This window comes from Lynx rufus, unplaced genomic scaffold (assembly GCF_022079265.1).
Source record: "Lynx rufus isolate CCGP_SWC_20201006 ecotype Redwood Valley unplaced genomic scaffold, mLynRuf1.p SCAF_45, whole genome shotgun sequence".
Lineage (NCBI taxonomy): Eukaryota > Metazoa > Chordata > Mammalia > Carnivora > Felidae > Lynx > Lynx rufus.
Genome location: NW_025814862.1, coordinates 1378882 through 1396179, shown reverse-complemented (window position 1 = coordinate 1396179; position 17298 = coordinate 1378882). Strand labels below are relative to the sequence as shown.

The window sequence follows — 17298 nt, the reverse complement described above, 5'->3', positions numbered from 1 at the left end:
GAGAAACCATGGCGGGGGTGGGGGGGTGGCACGCCCAGCAGCACTCTCTCCCAGACTCAAACCCTGGTGTGGGGCAGTTCACTCTGCCCACTCAGTGCTGCCTTCCAGGTGACCCTGAGGGCATGCCCACCCGCTGACCCTGCAGGACCTAGCTCACAGGCCACAAACATGGCCTGGACAGAGTCTAAATGTTTCTTGGTTTGATGGTGCCAGGTCTCTTGGGGGCTAACACTGGCCATAGCTGGCTTACCCACCGGCCTGCCTGCTGCCCTGCTTCCTTGTCAGTGTCCTCAGGTGAGGGGGTATGCCTGCTCTTTGCAGAGGCAAGGCCGTCATTATTCACCTGTGCACAGATGGGCCCACACAGGGACAGGAAGCTACAACAGGATCCGGTTTATTCGGCCTTGGGAGGGTGGTCCTGAGAGTGGCGGGTGCCACCCTGTCCCGGGCAGAGGGAGGGCCCAAGGGCCAATTAAGGCCAGTGGCGGGAGAAGCAGGGGGCACATAGCCCCTGGAATGCGGCGAGGCCAGGCCGAGGCCCGGAGGCAGCTGTGGTAGGCCGGGACAGGTGCCCCTGCTGCCCAGGGTGGAAGGCACCGGGCTGGGACCGGGCCATGGCTACAGGGCCGTGGACCCAAGCCACATGGGCACCCCGGGGAAGCGGGGCACAGGGTCACATGACACAGAACATGAAACACAGGCACACGGCTCATGAGTAAGCACATGGACAAGTGGGCACAGATTCACAGGCCAGAGGGTCACCCAGCCTTGGCCAGACACATGGACTCAATGGTGGTATCATACACACCACAGGGGACACACGGCACTAAGGGACATGTGGACTCAATGGCTACAGGGTACAGACCCAGGCCACGGAGTGCAAGGAATAGGGAAAAGGGGCCTTTTGGCACGACTGCACTGGAATCTTGAGACGAGGGCAGTGGGGACTGGTCTGGAGGTGCCTGGGGGCAACCCCCATGCAGACCCCCTAAGGGACTCAGTCTGTCTTCCACACTTTGTTGAGAAGCTTCACCACTTCATCATAGATGACAAACACGATGGCCACATCCAGGCAGACCCGGCCCAGGCGGGGGATGGTGCCCTTGTAGAATCTGGGGTTGGGGGGAGGTAGGAGGTGAGGAGGCAGAGGAAGTACAGCGTGCCTCTGGGCAGTGAGGGTGGGTCCTGACATTGGAGGGACAAGGGCAGGTGCCTAAAGGTAAGGAGCCCTAGGGGATAGCCTGGGGCTGGCAGTAGGAATGGGGTGAGGCCCGCTTAGAAGGCCAGGGAGGGTCTGGGGTGGGGACCACAGCCCTGCCCCTCCCCCACTCACGCCTTGAGCCCCTCATTCCTCAGGATCTGCAGGCCACAGTCCCATGTGTTCCGGTATTTGTGTGCCTCCAGGCCCTGCAGGACAGCAGCACAGCACAGGGCTCAGTGGCTAGCCCAGCCCCTCGTAGCAAACCCTCCACCCCCTTCGTGGTCCCACCCCCACCTGCATCCGGGTCTTGATCACATCCAGAGGAGTGTTCCCGAAGACACTGGCTGCGCCAGCAACAGCTCCAAACACTCCGGTGATCAGTGGGTTCATGGGCTTGTTGGGGTTGTCCCCTGGATGTGGGTGGGGGTTGCAATCAGAAAATGATGGGAGGGCAAAAGGGAGGGTTCTTTAGGGCTGGGAGGAGCATGGACCAGAGCCAATGAACATGGGCGCCCCAGGAGGCAGGGTCCTGGCAGAGAGGACTGAAGAGGAAGAGCCTAATTCAGAGTGGTTGGAGGTGGAGTCTTGGGGCAGCGGACCCAACAGATACATACCTCTGTACCAGTTGCGCAGGGAGGTCATGACGAAGAAGCGGATGGCCTGGTTAGACCCCTGCTTCAGCACGGTGGCTGTGAGGCCCTGGTAGGTCCCCTTCAGCCCTAGGGGCAGGTAGGCATGGGAGTCACACTGGGGCCTTCGTGGGGGAGTGGCACACCAGAGCACCAAAGCAGGAAGGGGAAGTGCAGGCCGGCCTGGCCAAGGTACCTGACCCTACCTGAGGAGGAAGACATTACAGCTCACCTTGTTCCCGAATAATCTCCCTGACCCCATGGAAGAATCCTCTGTACTTAGGGTTTGGGGAGGTCTGGTCGTGGATGAACTTCACCTGTGAGAGGGAAGCAAAGGCACTGGCTTCCAGGACGCCACTGAAGGGCATACCTGGCCCATTGGCTTGCGGGCCCAGGGCCCACAGAGATCAGACCAGGGCTGGCGATGCAGCTCTTCACCTGGAAAGAGCCACCCAAAGCCACCGAGGGACACAAGGCCCCAGGAAACAAGAGGGTTGGCCTTACTAAAGAGTCTCTGCAGTTACGTTTGCTGGTATTTGCCACAGCTTAGGCAGTAAACATGTGTTATCTTATGCTTTCTGTTTATAAAAGCTTTTTAAAAACCCTAACGTCAGTTGTCCCATTGCCTTCAGGACAGAGTCCAGTCTCCACAGGAGGCCCTTCCTGCACACTCTGCCCAGCTTCTGCAGGGCACTCTCTACCTCCATGGTCTTCATGGAGCACTAGGGCAGGATGGTCCCCGCCACCCCATCACCCCTCTGCACACCTTATCACCTGCTGAGACCCTCCCCACCTTGATGGTCTCCATAGGGCACACGACCACCACGGCTTCAGCCACACCGGCACCCAGGCCGCACAGCAGCCCCCGTGTGCTGTCCAGGCGTCCCTGGGGATCTCGCATGTGGTTGCTGAGGAACTCAAACATCCCGAACCTGGGAATGGGAGGCAGTGGGATGAGAAGGGCCGCAGTCGCCGGGATGCCCTCCCTCGGCCACCGGAGACCACCTCACCTGACGGCCGCTTTGGGGATGGAGCCGTAGAGCAGGGAGCTGAGGCCTCGGTACAGGCCCAGGACGCCATGGCTGCGGACCGTCTGCCGCACGCAGTCCCCTGGAGGAGGGGGCGTTCAGCGACCCTCTACCGCCCTAGAGACCACCTTTCACACCTCCCCACAGCCCGCCTCGTTTGCCCCCCCCGAGCGCAGGGCCTGGCCGTGCCCTCCGGGTGCCAGCCCTCTCGGTGCCGTCCCCTGCCAGCAGCCCTCTACTCACCGATGCCCCGGTACCGCGGCGGGTGCGAGCGCTCGTCCAGCTGCAGCTGTGTCTTTACATATTCGGTGGGGAAGGTGATGCAAATCTCGATGCCGCCCGCCAGGCCGCCTGCGGGGACCAGAGACCCGGACCCTGAGACCACCGTCTGGCGGTCGGACTGCCCCGCCCACCGCCGCTGGCGCCTCGGCCCCTCCCCCGCCCCGGACTTTGTCCGGCTCCTCTGGTGTAGGGGAGGCCCGGCAGCCTCCCCCACCCCACCCACGTTGTCCTGGCTAGGCTCGGCGGGACGACCCGCAGGCTGAGTCCCCACGCTCTGGCTGAGGACCGGGGCCGCGCCCCCCGCCCGACCCGGAAGTGAGGCGGGGCCTCGGCGTCCCGGGCCCACCCGGAAGCGCGGCGGGGCCGATGGAGTGGGCAAGCCGGGGGTCCGCGTCCCGGAGGGGCCCACCTGCCAAGATCGCCTTCCCTGGGTGCGTCAGCTTGGCTTTCCCAGACGCGGGCGCGGCGGCCGCCAGAGCGCGGGGCGCGGCCATGGCAGGCGGGGAGGCGGGGCGCCCGGCGTCGGCTTCGGGTCCGAGCCTCCGGCTCTCGGCGTTCGGTCGGCGGCGGCGGCGGCGGCGACGACAAACGGTTATGGCCCGGGGGGCGGGGCGGTCGCGTCAGCTCCCGGGCTCCGCCTCGCGTGGTCCGAGCCGGGCCCCGCCTCCAGCCCGCCCCGTTTTGCCGGCCGGGAAACTGAGGCCGGGGCGGGGCAACCGAGGCAGGCGCCTGGGCGGGGTCGACAGCCCAGCCAATAGCGGAGCCCAGGGTCCTTGGGAGGCGGTGCTGTGCCGGGCCTGGAGCTGTGGGTCAAGGTGCAGTTTCTAAAACCTGCCCCGGCATCAGGCAGAATCCGGCACGAGGAGCAGGTCTCATTGCATCTGCCTGAACGACCGGATCCCCGGTTGGGGGTGGAGAGAAGGGCCGACCCACCCCCGGGGACACAAGGAGCTAGCCCCATCCCTGAAGTTTGGCATTCCCACACCCGACGGTCTGTGAGGCTACCACTCCCGCTACGGGATTTGGAGCTCCGTGCAGAGCTCGCAGGAAAAGACCCCCAATATACCCTGGCTATCTCCCCCTGGGCAGACGCAGGTTCTCATCCCCAAAGAGGCCCAGCCAATCTTTTGTCCCCTGCTACCCACACCAGCACCAAGCAGGGAAGCTTTGCCTTGATAAACCGACTTTAATATTCATGATCAGTAGGAGGCTCAGAGCTAGTTAGAAGGTTCGTTCAGTTGGGTCTGCAGAGTGGCCTGGAGGGGGCAATTCTGCCAGTGCTGAGTGAAGACCAGGTGTCCCTCCCACCAAGGGCAAGAAATCCTCGGGGAGAACGCCCCAGGAATGCCTGGCTCCAGCCAGAGGACCTGGAGGCAGAAGTCCACCCAAGTTGGTCTTCTTGGGCAGTGTCTCCCCTGGCCTCCTCAGGGTATTCCGGATGGCTCAGAGGCGGCCATCCCTGGGCCTCAGCAAAAATAAATAACTTCCAGGTGTCCCTGCCTCCCATCAGGGTCCTCTGTGCTTCTGCAGTGACATGCTCCTTGAGGTTAATAACCCCATAGAGGCATGTTGCCGCTGAGCGCCCACTACACGCTGAAGCCGTACACAGGAGGCTGGGCGAAGGCAGGTGCAGCAGCATATCCATAGGGGAAGCCAGCAGGGGCAGGGCCTGCAGCAGGGCCTGCTGTCAGCATCAGCTGCTGGCCTGCAGAGGGAGAAGCAGAGGGTGAGCAGAGCTCCTGCTGCCCAGGAGAGGACAGGGGCCCAAGGAGCAGCGTGGCAGACCAGCCCTGACCACCCAAGGTTCAGGCACTGGAGAACAGGTGCCTGGGGGCAAGGACAGTGGGAGTTGCTGTTGTGGGGCCAGCCACAGAGGCTGGCCAGGCTAGAGGGTAAGCTAGTCCCAAAATGGGACACTTACTTAGCTCAACTGGCTGGGTCTCAATCATGCCCATCAAAATCTAAAAAAACCAGATTGACATTAATGGTGGTGGTGATAGGGGCACAATGACCCTGAAGAAGACACAGTTGGCAGGAGACTTGAGACCAGGCTCACATGCTGCGTGCTCACCACACCCTCAGGCCTTTGTTAGTCCTGCAATGCACTCCAGAACCCAAAGCGCCTTGGTGCAGTGGACACCAACCAATTTGTCTGCTCAACAGCCAGGCCATCCAGGCAGGCTCTCAAGTCAAAGCCACCAGCAGCCTTGCTGCCTGGGACCAGGCAGAGCAGCACACAGCAGCGGCTCAGAGTTGGGCAGTTGCTAGGCACAAGGAACAGGCAAGGGCACCCTCACAGAAGGCAGGTGCCCTCAGAAAATGGAGGACAATGGCCATGCTTCTTCAACATTCCTGGATACACTGACCTTCCCCACACCCAGCAGCCATGTGGTCCTTCTGTCCCCCACCCTGTCCATCCCCTCTCTGATCTGAAGCCCAGTCAGGGAATCACTTTCCCTACTCTTCCCTCCCTAGGAACAGGGGACTAGGGGCAATGGGGTGCTACCTACCAAACAAGAGAGGGGCGGGCTCCACCACATGTTCCTCTTGCTTGCGTAGGCTCTCCGAGGCATCCAGTCTGTCTACCTGCAAAGAGGCAAGAGCACTCGAGTGCCTGCCTGACAGGCTGCCTGCAGTCTGGGCCAGGAGGTGAATGTGGGGCCGGGAGGCAAATACACAGCCACCAGGAAAGTCAGAGCTGAGGGTGGTTACAGGGCAGATGCTATATCTGCAGTGACCCCTGATCCACAAGGTGAAGCCTCTGTAACTGGGTAGACATGGAGTGCCCACTGGGGCCCTGGTGACCCCTAACTGCTATTCCAGCCCAGTGCTTTCCAAGTGGGCACCTGGCTGCTTGGTGCACCAGAGCAATGGCCAGTGACTGCAGGCTGCACATGCAGCACAGCTCACAGGGCTAGGTTCTCCTCTGGATACAGGGGCACTGCCAAGACAATGTAGCACTTCTTACATCCAGCTAGTCCAGGCTGCCCACCCCTTCAGAGGAGACCAGTCACCTGATATCTGGGACATCCCACCTGGCAGGGAGGATGTGTCACCTTAGAGGTGGGGGCAGGGACAGCCATCAGAGGTCAGGCTGCTTCCCTGCTCTTCCTCAAGGCTTTACAAGGGGCTGTCCTACGTGGTACCCACAGGCTGCAGCAGACACATGGATGGAGAGGGAACAGAGCAAAGTGGTGCCAGGGACCTGAGGAGCAAACAGCACTATGCAAGTGGGGGCAACAGCAACTGTGTGTCTGGGACCCCCCTAAACAAGCACTCAAGTCAGAAAGAAGAAAAAATTATGTGCCCTGTGTACACTCAGGCCTGGGAGAGATCAGGCTAGGCACCAGAACCCTAACAGAACAGCCCTGTCACTGGCCCTGTGCGCTCCCTTTCCCTCCCTTTCCCTCCTTGGGACCAGAGCTGAGGTGAGGAAGGAACAAGACAGTGCAATGGACTTGCAATCTATACTCTCTGCCTTCAGTTGGCTGACACTCAGGCTGAGGTCTAAGCTAGGCCTGTACCCTCCACTGGGAGAGCCAGGGGGTTTGGGCATGTGAGTTTTTCTCAGACGGATGGCCCTCAAGCTTCCCAAATGAATCAAGAGGCCCTGGGTGAAGTTCTCCAGTCAGGAAGGGGTGTGGTCTTCTTGTCTGGGCCCTTCCACCTCTGAGCAGTCTAGTCTGTTGGGCCCCAGCCCAGATCCCAGAGCTGCCTAAGAAACCCATATTGAGCCCATCCTATCCCCAACATGATAGGCACCAAGCCTGGTGCTGGTTGAGAGGCATGTGGGGCAGCAGTGAGACCAAGCGCCACAGTAGCTCTTGCCTTCTTCAAGGACTAGGGGATATGTCTGGGGACCCTGGGCCAGGGAGCAGGTCCTTCCAGCAGGAAGGCAGCTTTAGACCAAATACACTGTCCCATTCTGAATTAGCTATGCAGTCACAGTGTTGACCAAGGTGACACGGTTGCCAGGATGACCTCCATCACTACAGAGAGGGAGTGTGTTCCCCCCAAGTCCTTGGGGCTCCCTGGAGGTCCCAAGCCCTGCAGCAATGAAGGTCTGAGTGGCACGAGTTCCTCTTATGTTAACTCATGGGCCTTGACTCTAGGAAGAGACTCAAGCCATATGCATCCTTCTTTATTCTGGAGCACAGCAGACAAACTGCTTCCAGGTTAAGACAACTTCTGGATGGGAAAAGCAGAAACCATGCAGCACTTGCTGAAGACAAGCTCCAACACAGCACAGACACTTCCTTTAAGGAGCTGCCATCCACTGTAGTTGAGGAATGAGGGACTCTTGTAAATCCAACCAGTCTATGTCCCCTAGTAGCCTGAAGATGGTCAGCACATGGTCAGCACTATCTCTCCCCATCCCCTGAAGAGTCCTGGGAGACCTCCCACTCAGATGTGCTGTGTAAATGGGACTAGGACACACTCTGGCATTCCCTCCTCCAGCAGCAGGGAGATGGCCTTGCACCCCTTGACAGGGGCTGGGCAGCTCCCAGGAGGCTCTGCAGGTGGCAGAGTAAGCCCTTATAGGCCAAAGCTGGCAGGCAGACCCCACCACCACCCCACACCTGTGCTTCTTGTTTCTTCCATAAACCCCACACTAACTCCTAGAGGCCACTCCCCTCCCTCACACTACTGAAAGAGGCCCTAGCCTAGTGGCTTCTTGGCATCGTGGGGTGTCCTTGTGGCTAGAAGAAGGATAGGTGTATGGCTGGATGAGCCAGTAGGTGCTGCTGAGTGTCAGCTTTTCTGCAGCCTTAGAAACAAACCAGATTAGGTGACAAGGGTCTCTGGACAGTGCCTCAGCTAGGTCCCAGACAAGGACCTAGGGCTTCAACACACAGGGAGAGTTAAAATCAGATACTCTCATCTTGTTAAACAGCTCATCAACCTGCAAAGAAAGCCAGAGTGGGCCACCAAGGCCACCAACTGACATCTAGAGTGGCAGAAGCAACAAAGTAAGACATGAATATGGCCTCAGGACCAGGGAGACGTGGGTATGAGCCCATGTCTTCATCTATCAGCTTTGGATCCGAACCCACATCTGCAGTCATAGAGGGGATGACTACCTACCTGTCAAGGTGTTAACATTCCTACTAAGTGCTTGGCAAAAGGGGGGTTACCACGACAGGTCTGCCAATGAATGCACCCCAAACTCCACTGGAGGCGTGCTGAGAGGTAAACAGACCACACAGAGCCCATGGACCGTGTGCTGGAGCTCTGCCAGCTGGTGCCTCACTGTTCTCACCCCACAGAGCCCTGGTCTGTGGGTGAACACACCCACTGTGTGCCCTGGCAGTGTGCGGGAGACCTGATGCAAGTCCCCTGTGGGGAGGGGCTCAGTTCTACCCAGAGCCCCCAAGGTGATTTTCTAGAAGAGGTTAATATTAGGCACAAAACACTCAACTGTGAAGGCACGAGGCATCTCTCAAAGGTGGACAGGGCTGGTTAGACAACCTGGACTGGTCCCCCAGAGGCCACGGGCCATCAGAGGACCTCTATAGACCTGAGCTAGAGTCATAGCTGTGCCACATGGTGGCAAGGGAGCCACAGCAGAGCCCACACTTACTTTGCTAAGGTACTCTCTCATCACCTGGATGAAGTAGGGCATGGCCAGGTCAACGAGGTTGTGTCTCCAGGCCAGCTCCAGCACCACATCCGGAGGAAGCAGGTCGTAGCAGGTGAAGAGAGAGGCCGCGAAGCACTCCCGCTTGCCCTCTTCTAGGAACCACTGCAGCAACTTCTCGGCCAGCTCGGCATCTCTAGACTCTGCAGCATGCTGCATGGCATCCTGCAACCAAGGCAGACGCACAGCTCAGGTCCACTCTGCCTTGTGCTACCTGAGGCACTTTCTGAGTTGGTAGGACACGGAATGGTGCCAGGCCCCACAAAGGACATCCTCGCCTGCAGAAGGGTCCCTGTGCCTCAGCTGCCCTCTGGTAGGCTGGAGTACCAGCTCCAGGAGAGCCATGGAGGGCACCAAGTGTACTCCTGGCAGCAGACTCTCACAGACCTGCCGAAATACCAAGAGGGAGGTGGCACACACGGGCGCAGGTGCCCTGGGAGACAGGCTCTGGCCTTGCAGCCCTACTGGCATGCAGAGGGGGTGCATGGGGTTGCCCATTGAAAGGGGATGGTAACAGAGCTAGCAAGGCTTCCAGTAAAGGCCGGGGTTATTATGCTTGGGTCAACAACCAGCGCTACCCTTCTGGACTCAACATGCAGCAGCTACAAGGGATAAAGCCAGTGCTCAAGAAATAGCGATTTTCCCTTTCTTCCTGACATAAAAAAAGTACCTTCAAAAGTCCTTAATCGCTTTCACATTTGCAGATTTGTCTAAAACATAAAGAATCATACCGCCTAGTGATAGCCATCAGTAAATTAGTAATTTCTATTTTCGAGCCACAATGGTGAGAAATCAATGACCTAAACTCTGCCAGTGCACGCGTTAGCTCTCTACCTCATCCCCATCCCTCAACCTCCTTCCCCAACCACTGGCAGCACTTGCCAGGGCTCTGCTCCAGGTCCTTGCCCTGCCCTTCACTGTCCCTAGCCTGTGACTATACCTCTGCAGAGTGTTCTTCACTCATGGGCATGAGGGCCCCCTAACCCTCACTTTCCCATGTCCTGACATGTTCCCTCATGCCCCTCTAGTCTTGTGGCTCCTCAACAGTCCCAGCCTCCCACATGCAGTTACTCTGCCAGCTCCTCAGGTAGAGTGCACACTCTCCAAGGTGGCTGCCCTGATGGCTGAGTGACCACTGGGCTTTTACACCCAACCTCTGCAATCTGGAAAGCATGCTTATTGTCTTACAGCTGTCCTAGAAGCCAGCACCGGCCACTCACTAACCCCCCAGGTGGCACACTGTGAACCACCCATCCTCCCAGGACTTCCATGCAGGGTGGGCTCTGCTGCCAAGGCATGGCTGACACTTGTGTGTAGGGTCGGGGCCTGTGCATCATAGGCTCTGTAGCACCACCTTGGCCTCCACCTACTAGATGTAGTACCACACCCTCACATGTGACAACCAATCCCCTGGGGGTCAGAGTCACCCTTGCTGAGAACAAGGGTATTGGAATGTATGCCAACATTTTTCTGCCTGTGGCTTTGTCCTTGTGGATTCTCTTCGTGGCACACGTTGCTCGGAGTGGGACTGGTTTGGAAGAGGACAAATGCCCTTTTGGCAGTTCTCACACACTGCTCACTTGCTCATTGTCCGATTGATAGGGGTCATGCACTCAAGATGCTGGCGTGCACACTGGCAGGTTGGGGCAGCTGGGACCCCCTACCTGGGGGCAGCTTCCCTCTGGTGTGTTGGAGCCCTGCTGCCACCTCCCAGAGTCAGCGTCTGAGTACCCTGATGAGCTGTCTGTGAGCTCCCTCTGCAGGGTCCTGTAAGCACCCCACGAAGGACCACGAGCACTGTCACGAAAAGTGAAGAGATGTTACCTAACAGTCCCAAACTGGAGGTAACAACTTGGGATGAAGCCTGACATGCCCCTGATGTCCAGAGTTCTCTGGCCTCAGCCCATGTGCTATGAGAGAGAGATGCATGCCCACATCCTAGGAAGGTACTCAGGGATGCCAAGGACAGTTCTGGGATTAACACCTTTAGGTGAAGCTCGTGGCCTTGAGAAAAGGCTTCCCAGGGGAAACAGCACATGGAACCCTTGGAAATCAGCTTAGCCGCACAGCACATTACAACAATGGCCCTCTTGTGCAACTGCACTTTACCCCACTGGGGAGATGTTGAGGTCAGGTGGAACGAAGGTAATGCCTTCAAGGGCCTGGGATCTCTCCAAGCAGCCCACCCTGGCTTTCAGATGCCCAGATCCAGATCCAGACCTGAGGATGGTACTTAGTATTTTGAATTTGATTTTCACTTTGGTGTTTTTGTTCCCCACATATGGATTGATCAAAAACAAAATAGGTGCCAAGTGAATGCTGCCACACTGTTTGGGACAGAGAAACTCACGAACAACTGCCAGGAAAGATTCAACTCCATGGGAGCTATTCTTTTGATCCAAATACCATTTTAAAAAAATGTTATTTATTTTTAGAGACAGTGAGCAAGAGAGAGCACATGTGCATCCGTATACACAAGCAGTGGAGGGGTACAGAGAGAGGGATGAGAGAATTCCAAGCAGGCTCTGCGCTGACACAGGGCTCGAACTCAAGAACCATGAAATCATGACCTGAGCCAAAACCAAGAGATGGAAGCTTAACCAGTGGAGCCACCTGGGCGCTCCTTAATCCAAATAACTTTAAAGAAGCTCTATATTAATGACAGATAAGGATCCTTAGTCTGTGTTCTAAAAACACTTCCTCCTTAACATAATCCTCCCTGTCGCCCCACAAATGTCTCCTGGTAGGGGGCTGTGACCATATCACACCCCCCAAAACATCAGGAAGCACACAGGGTGGGGAGGTCATTGGGACACCAACCTTGTAGAGATGGTCCTTCTTGCAGAGCTCCACGCTCTGGGCCCACCGGTTGTTGCCCTTGTATAGATAAGCTGCAATGCGCCTGAACTCAATCAGCTGGTGCTTCTCCAACCTCTGTGCCAGGGCAATGTTGTCAAAGTTGTCGTAGGCATCGATAGATGCCCTCAAACCCTAGAAAGATGTGGCCTTTCCGTGGGTGAGGGACATAGTGGAACAGGCAACCAGGAATTACTCACTGGCCTCAGCAAGGCCCCTCCCCATCCATCCGTGGGGCCTATGGGGCCCACAACCCTTCCTCTGCAAGGTCAGCCCTCTGAGAAGAGGGCTGGTACAGACAAGGGCTCTCTAGTCCCCGAGTGCCCAACACTAGCTGCATGGGTCCCTGAGGCACAGGAGGAGCTGCAACTTCCCTCTGATAGAACACACACCCCACACCCACCTGGTAATCCTCCTCTTCTGTCAGTAGGTGGTTGAGGGCCTCATTCACACTCTTGTTGTTGTGGCTCTGGACTGACCGCAGGTAAGGCTTCACTAGGGGCAACTGGCCTGCCTGACGAGTCAGGAGAATGGTTAGGGCACTTGGGTAAGTCATCAGGGCACTAAGCTTGGGGCCCCAAGGCACACTGATGGACCAGCGTGTACAGCTCAGTTCCAGGTCTCCTGGACACCTACAACTGGCATGCTCTACACACACTAACACATGAAGAGCTGCCTGGGTTACTGAGTAAATGTCAATTTCATTTATGAACATTTTGGCTGAAATACAAAGCTACATCTGAAACCTAAAAGCAGTTTGATACATTTAATATTTACATTTGCTGGGGACTGATTTAAAAAATTGATTATTAAGGTACTATCATTCACATGACCTTGGCCCAACACACCCTTCTCTGGCCCTGGGATGCTGGCTGACTCACCTTTGAAAAGAAGCCAACAGTCCGGGTATGGTCCAGCCGGGGTGCAAGCACAAGCAACAGGTCATTTATGAGCAGAGGTTTGTAATCCAAATAGAACTGCAGGGCTTTATAGTAGAGCTCCACATTAGCAACCTGCAGGTCAGGGAAGAGCTGAGGGTCAGCCCATGTCAATCCCCAGGTTGCCCCACTCACCTAAGATGCCATACAATCCACCAGAACTTCTGGTTTTTGCCCAGGTGCACTTTATTAGTGAGGCTGGACTGCCCCTTTTAAGACCAAATGTGCCCCTTTTCCCATCTCTGTGACATTTTTCTCCTCAGCACTTGCATCCCAATGACCTAAGAGGCTGGCCTTTGTTTCCTGATTCATTGCAGTATCTGACGTGGGGTTGATGCTCAGCTAGTATCTGATGAGTGAATGCATGAGGGGTAACAAGCCAGGATAAACCCAAACACCAAAACATGGTTTTATCCAAGCAAGATTCCCCCAGTCCTCCCTGGGAAGCTCAGGCTGAGCAGCAGCAAATCCTGTTATGTTTCCACTGCTCTCAGACAAGACACCACGATGTTCAGACCAGGTACCCTGGTAGGCAGAGGAGGGCTGAGTCTCTCCAGGCTGACCCTGTGCCCCCAGGAAGGCCACCCTTCCAGGCTTGCTGACTGTAGGGCCTTGTGTTCAGAGGAGAGCAAGGGGACTCCTGCCTCCAGAAGGACTGTGCCAGGTTAGTGGTGATGAGCATGTCCAAAGGAACATACAAAGGTGCAGGGGTACACACAGGGCATGGCAACACTAGAGCCATACTGGGTGGAGGGGGTGGGCGCATGGGAGCTCTCTAGCAATACCAGGTCCAGGTGAGCTAGCAGCAATGTGGGCCCGTGACATCTGCAGACCAAATGGTGGAGGAAGATGACTGTCCATAGCTCTGCCCATTACTGGTACTCTTGCTGGTTACTGACTTTACCCTCCTCTCCCCTCCCTAACTTAGATGTGCCCCTCAGAGCAGAGCAGTCACTGTCACCACAGATTCTGACCTAGAATGGCCTCAGGGTCCCTGGTGCTGCCCTTGTGGGTGCAAAGGAGAGCAGTGCCCCCCACCCCCTCCCCTGGGCATACTGCATCAGAGTTCTCGAACTGCTAATCTTCCGGCCAGGCCCTTTCACTCAGTGGTATCTGGACCCGATCAATGGTCGCCAGCCAGACTAAATGTCTAATAAGCAGAAAGGACCGTGGGGACATAAGGTGGGGTGGATGGGCAAGGGCACACTGGATAACTTTCCTTGACTTTTGATCAAGACCTTGCAGCCTTCATTAAAGCATGACCAGAGTGTCCCATATCGTTCTGGTTGGATGGCTTAAGACAGAGCACAATTGGCCATGCTCTTCCCCCACTGCAGTGACTGTGAAGCTGGACAAGAGCCGGCCCCACCCCTCTGGGTGTGGATCAATGGACATGTGTTGTGTTGGACCGAGCTGCTGATCTGGAGGCATCTGGCACCCTCTAAAGAATCCACTGCTCCCATCTAGGGCACTGGCATCTGCACGGCACCCTCCTGTGGAGCCATGTACCAGGATGAGAGCACCAACACAGCCATACCCACTTGTGCAGTTGGTAAGGATGGCTACTACTACCTAAGGCCTAGGGACAGGGCATTATTCCTATTTTGAAGAAAAGAAAACTGAGGCTCAAGGGTGACCAGCTAGGGTGTGCTGGTTCCTGACACTGTGCTACCTGTGAGAGGCACCTGCTGTTGGCTGGGCACTTGCCACTGAACACTTGGCAGGCAGGAAACATGTCCATTTTATGGATGGAGTCACCGAGGTTGATAGTGATGACACCAGCTCAAAATGACAGAGATAGCAAATGGCTGAGCTGGGATGTAACCCTGGTCTATGTCACCCCTGCTTGGCCCTCCACCACTCAGTCCTGTGGCCAGGCTATTCTAAAGCTCTCCTGTTGTGTACCCACAGTACCAACAATGTCCTCTCTGGCAGGCCACCATGCCTGCTGGTGTCCTCCACCTCCTTTCTCTCCTCCACATGTTGAGCTCATAGGAGTCTCCCACATGGCAGACAGGCAGAGGCACTGGCGTTGTACTAAGAACAGAACTCAGCTGTCACCTGCATGAACACTGTTTTCCCACAAGACACAGTCTCGTCCATGAGCATGTGACCTGGGACCCAAGACGCCATGCTGACCTCCATCTCTCTTTAGGAATCTGCTGATCCTGACCACCATCAGGGTAGATTGCACTTGGGTCATGGGCCACATCAGCTGCCTGGACAACTCCAACGCTCCAGACACCACTAAGAAACAAAAAGCACTGCCACCTCAACCATGGCACATCATCAACTTTAAAATGCACCCTGATAGCATTCAAGTTAATGTGAGAAAAGCACACCTAGAACTGATCAGGTATGTGTTTTCCAGCATGTTATTCATGTGTGCTAGGGCCTTCTCTTCTATTAGCCTGCCCTTCCATTAGCAACCTGCAGACCCTGTACAGGGTAGGATGTGTGTCAAATGGCCAGTGATCTCACTGATTATGCTGAATAGCACTGATGTGTGTGACCTCGGATGCTAAGACCTGGGTAGGTACCCCACCTGTCACCCACACCTCCACTCAGCAGTCATATGTGGAACAGAAGACAGATGGCCCTCTGATCCAGATGTAAGGAGCCGTGCCCCCACCTTGGGAGCAACACGACAGAGACATGGTCAGAATGCTATCTTTCACTGACAGCAAACGGGAGACCTGTGGGCAAGTTATTCATGAAAAGCCACTGGAACAAAATAAGAACACTCAAAGCAAAAGACCCAGAGACTGATGACAGAAAGCTTCACCTCCTAGGCTTCTAATATACACACAGAGCTCACAGAGAAGGAGAGGCTTGGAGGCAAGGCCCACTCTGGTCCCAGAAACAAAACAGCAGAGGCCCGCTTGGTGCATGTCCCCAGACCTGACCTCTTCCAACAGTATCTGGCAGCTAGTGAAATAGCTTGGCAAGCACCCTGGTTTAGCATGACTAGACTATGGGAGGATAGAGGCTCCTCGGAAGAGTGGGGACCCAGAGGCCAGTAGATCTGGGCTCATGACTCCACCTCTGTCAGGAGCCTGTGTTCTCTGGAGCTGGAAGTTTTGGAGGGGGAGATATAAAGAAAAAATATGTCATAAGGTAGAAAATATGAAACAATATGATAGGAAATGATATAGACCGGGTCTGGAGGTGGGAGTCCCTCCAGAGGGCAGAAGGAAGAGCAAACGCCAGGGTCTGGCTGTCCAGGACCCTGTGTGAGAGCAGGGTGGGGAGAATGGTCCTGGACCTCACCCCCTGCCTGTTGCCTAGCTGTGGGGCCCTAGGCCAGTCACTACCCACCCTAAGCATCTGTTCCCTGTTCCCTTTGTGCAGATGGAATCACCACCACCTGCACAGAGGGCAGTGAGACTCTGACAAGATGATGGCAACATGCCCTGAGGCACACACACTGGCATTTGGCCCACCCGCCCCCAGGACAGGCTGGGCAACAGCAGGCAGGAGCTGATGCTTGGGCACTCTCTTACCTTGGCAATGACATCCTTGAATTGCCCTTCCCTCCAGGCATCAGTAGGGTGATTGATCATGGTAAGGACGGCATTATCATACTCTTCGTACTTGTCATAGAGGAACACCAGCTCTGCCCAGAGGTGCGCCTGCTCTGCAGCTCTCAGCACCTGCAGGGACAGCCATGGGTTGGGCTTGTGCCACACGTGCACATGGCAGCTAGAACCCCAAGGATGGCTAGATTACCTTTGGGATGTTGACTCGGGACCAGAAGAGCTCCAGGTGCTCTGGCATCTTCTGAGGCTTGAATTTGGAGTAGAGGATGGCCAGTTCTGTGAACATGCCCATGTGGGCCCGCTCCAGGCCCAGGGCTGCCTCCAGCAGGGAGATCAGTTCCTCAAAGTAGCCCCGATCCTGACAGACCAACAGATGTGCTTGGGGTAGGGGTAAATGCACCTGGGGTGGCCAGCCTTGCTCCCTCTCAGTTATACACTCTGGTTCCAGCCTGCCAACATGCCTGAGCTCAGTCTGACTGGTTCCCATCACATTAATGCCGGAAAACCTCAAGGGTCATCCCCAGAGGGCTATTTCACACCCTCCTCACTCCCTGTCTTCACTCTGTGGATAACCTTCTTCCTGCTTCACTGAGAAATGGAAGCCATCAGAAGCAAAAGCCTATGTTGACCCTATTAGCATCTGCACCTGTTTGTGTTCCTGCTTAGGATCCAGCCAGCCTGGAACCCAGGCCCCAGCTCCTGCCACCTACTGGGGCTGCTGGGCCAGCAATGGTCTTCTTTTCTCTTGGCATCAGCTTCTCCCTCCACAGCTTGCCTTTAGCAAACATCCTGCTAATTCTCCCATCCAGAAATAATCTTTTTTAACCCCATGGTCCCTACCAGTGCCATCCCATTTTTCTACTCCCTTTTGTAGCAAGTTCCTCAGCAGGACCCTGTCTGGCTAACTGTCCCTCCCTCCTGTGCACAGCTACTCAGATGCCTTGTTCTCTGGAGCTTCTTCTTACTTTATCCCAACCCATGCTGGAGGGCCCTGGACTCGCTTTCTGCTCTTCTTTATCTGCTATCACCCCTCATGACCTCACTTAGTTGTGTGTCTTTATGTCCCATCTGTGTGTCCTATTTCATTTCTCTAGCTGGGTTTCTTCTCTAAATACCAGGCCCTGTTTCCATCTCCCACCTCTGGCACCTCTATATGAACATCCAATTGGCAGTTCAAACTTGGTATG

The 17298-nt window shown here is 56.1% G+C and overlaps 2 protein-coding genes across 2 annotated transcripts in view; both read right to left on the bottom strand.

The window, feature by feature from the left end:
• Positions 1–378: 378 nt before the first annotated feature.
• Positions 379–3794, bottom strand: SLC25A1 (solute carrier family 25 member 1). Its single transcript, XM_047098266.1, has 9 exons — positions 3550–3794; positions 3102–3209; positions 2841–2940; positions 2624–2762; positions 2063–2147; positions 1816–1920; positions 1496–1611; positions 1334–1407; positions 379–1112 (listed from the first exon to the last, which is right to left on the bottom strand). Exons 1-9 carry the CDS (start codon positions 3632–3634, stop codon positions 998–1000), a joined length of 927 nt encoding a protein of 308 aa, XP_046954222.1. The 5' UTR covers positions 3635–3794; the 3' UTR covers positions 379–997.
• Positions 3795–4306: 512 nt separating this feature from the next.
• CLTCL1 (clathrin heavy chain like 1) overlaps positions 4307–17298 on the bottom strand; it is a 98300-nt gene continuing 85308 nt past the window's right edge. The window contains exons 25-32 of the mRNA XM_047098226.1: positions 16302–16469; positions 16076–16225; positions 12516–12647; positions 12038–12148; positions 11599–11769; positions 8722–8943; positions 5651–5726; positions 4307–4845 (exon numbers count right to left, since the gene is read on the bottom strand). Of these exons, the coding sequence (XP_046954182.1) occupies positions 4727–4845; positions 5651–5726; positions 8722–8943; positions 11599–11769; positions 12038–12148; positions 12516–12647; positions 16076–16225; positions 16302–16469 (1149 nt within the window). The 3' untranslated portion in view covers positions 4307–4726. The remainder of the gene's footprint in view (positions 4846–5650; positions 5727–8721; positions 8944–11598; positions 11770–12037; positions 12149–12515; positions 12648–16075; positions 16226–16301; positions 16470–17298) is intronic.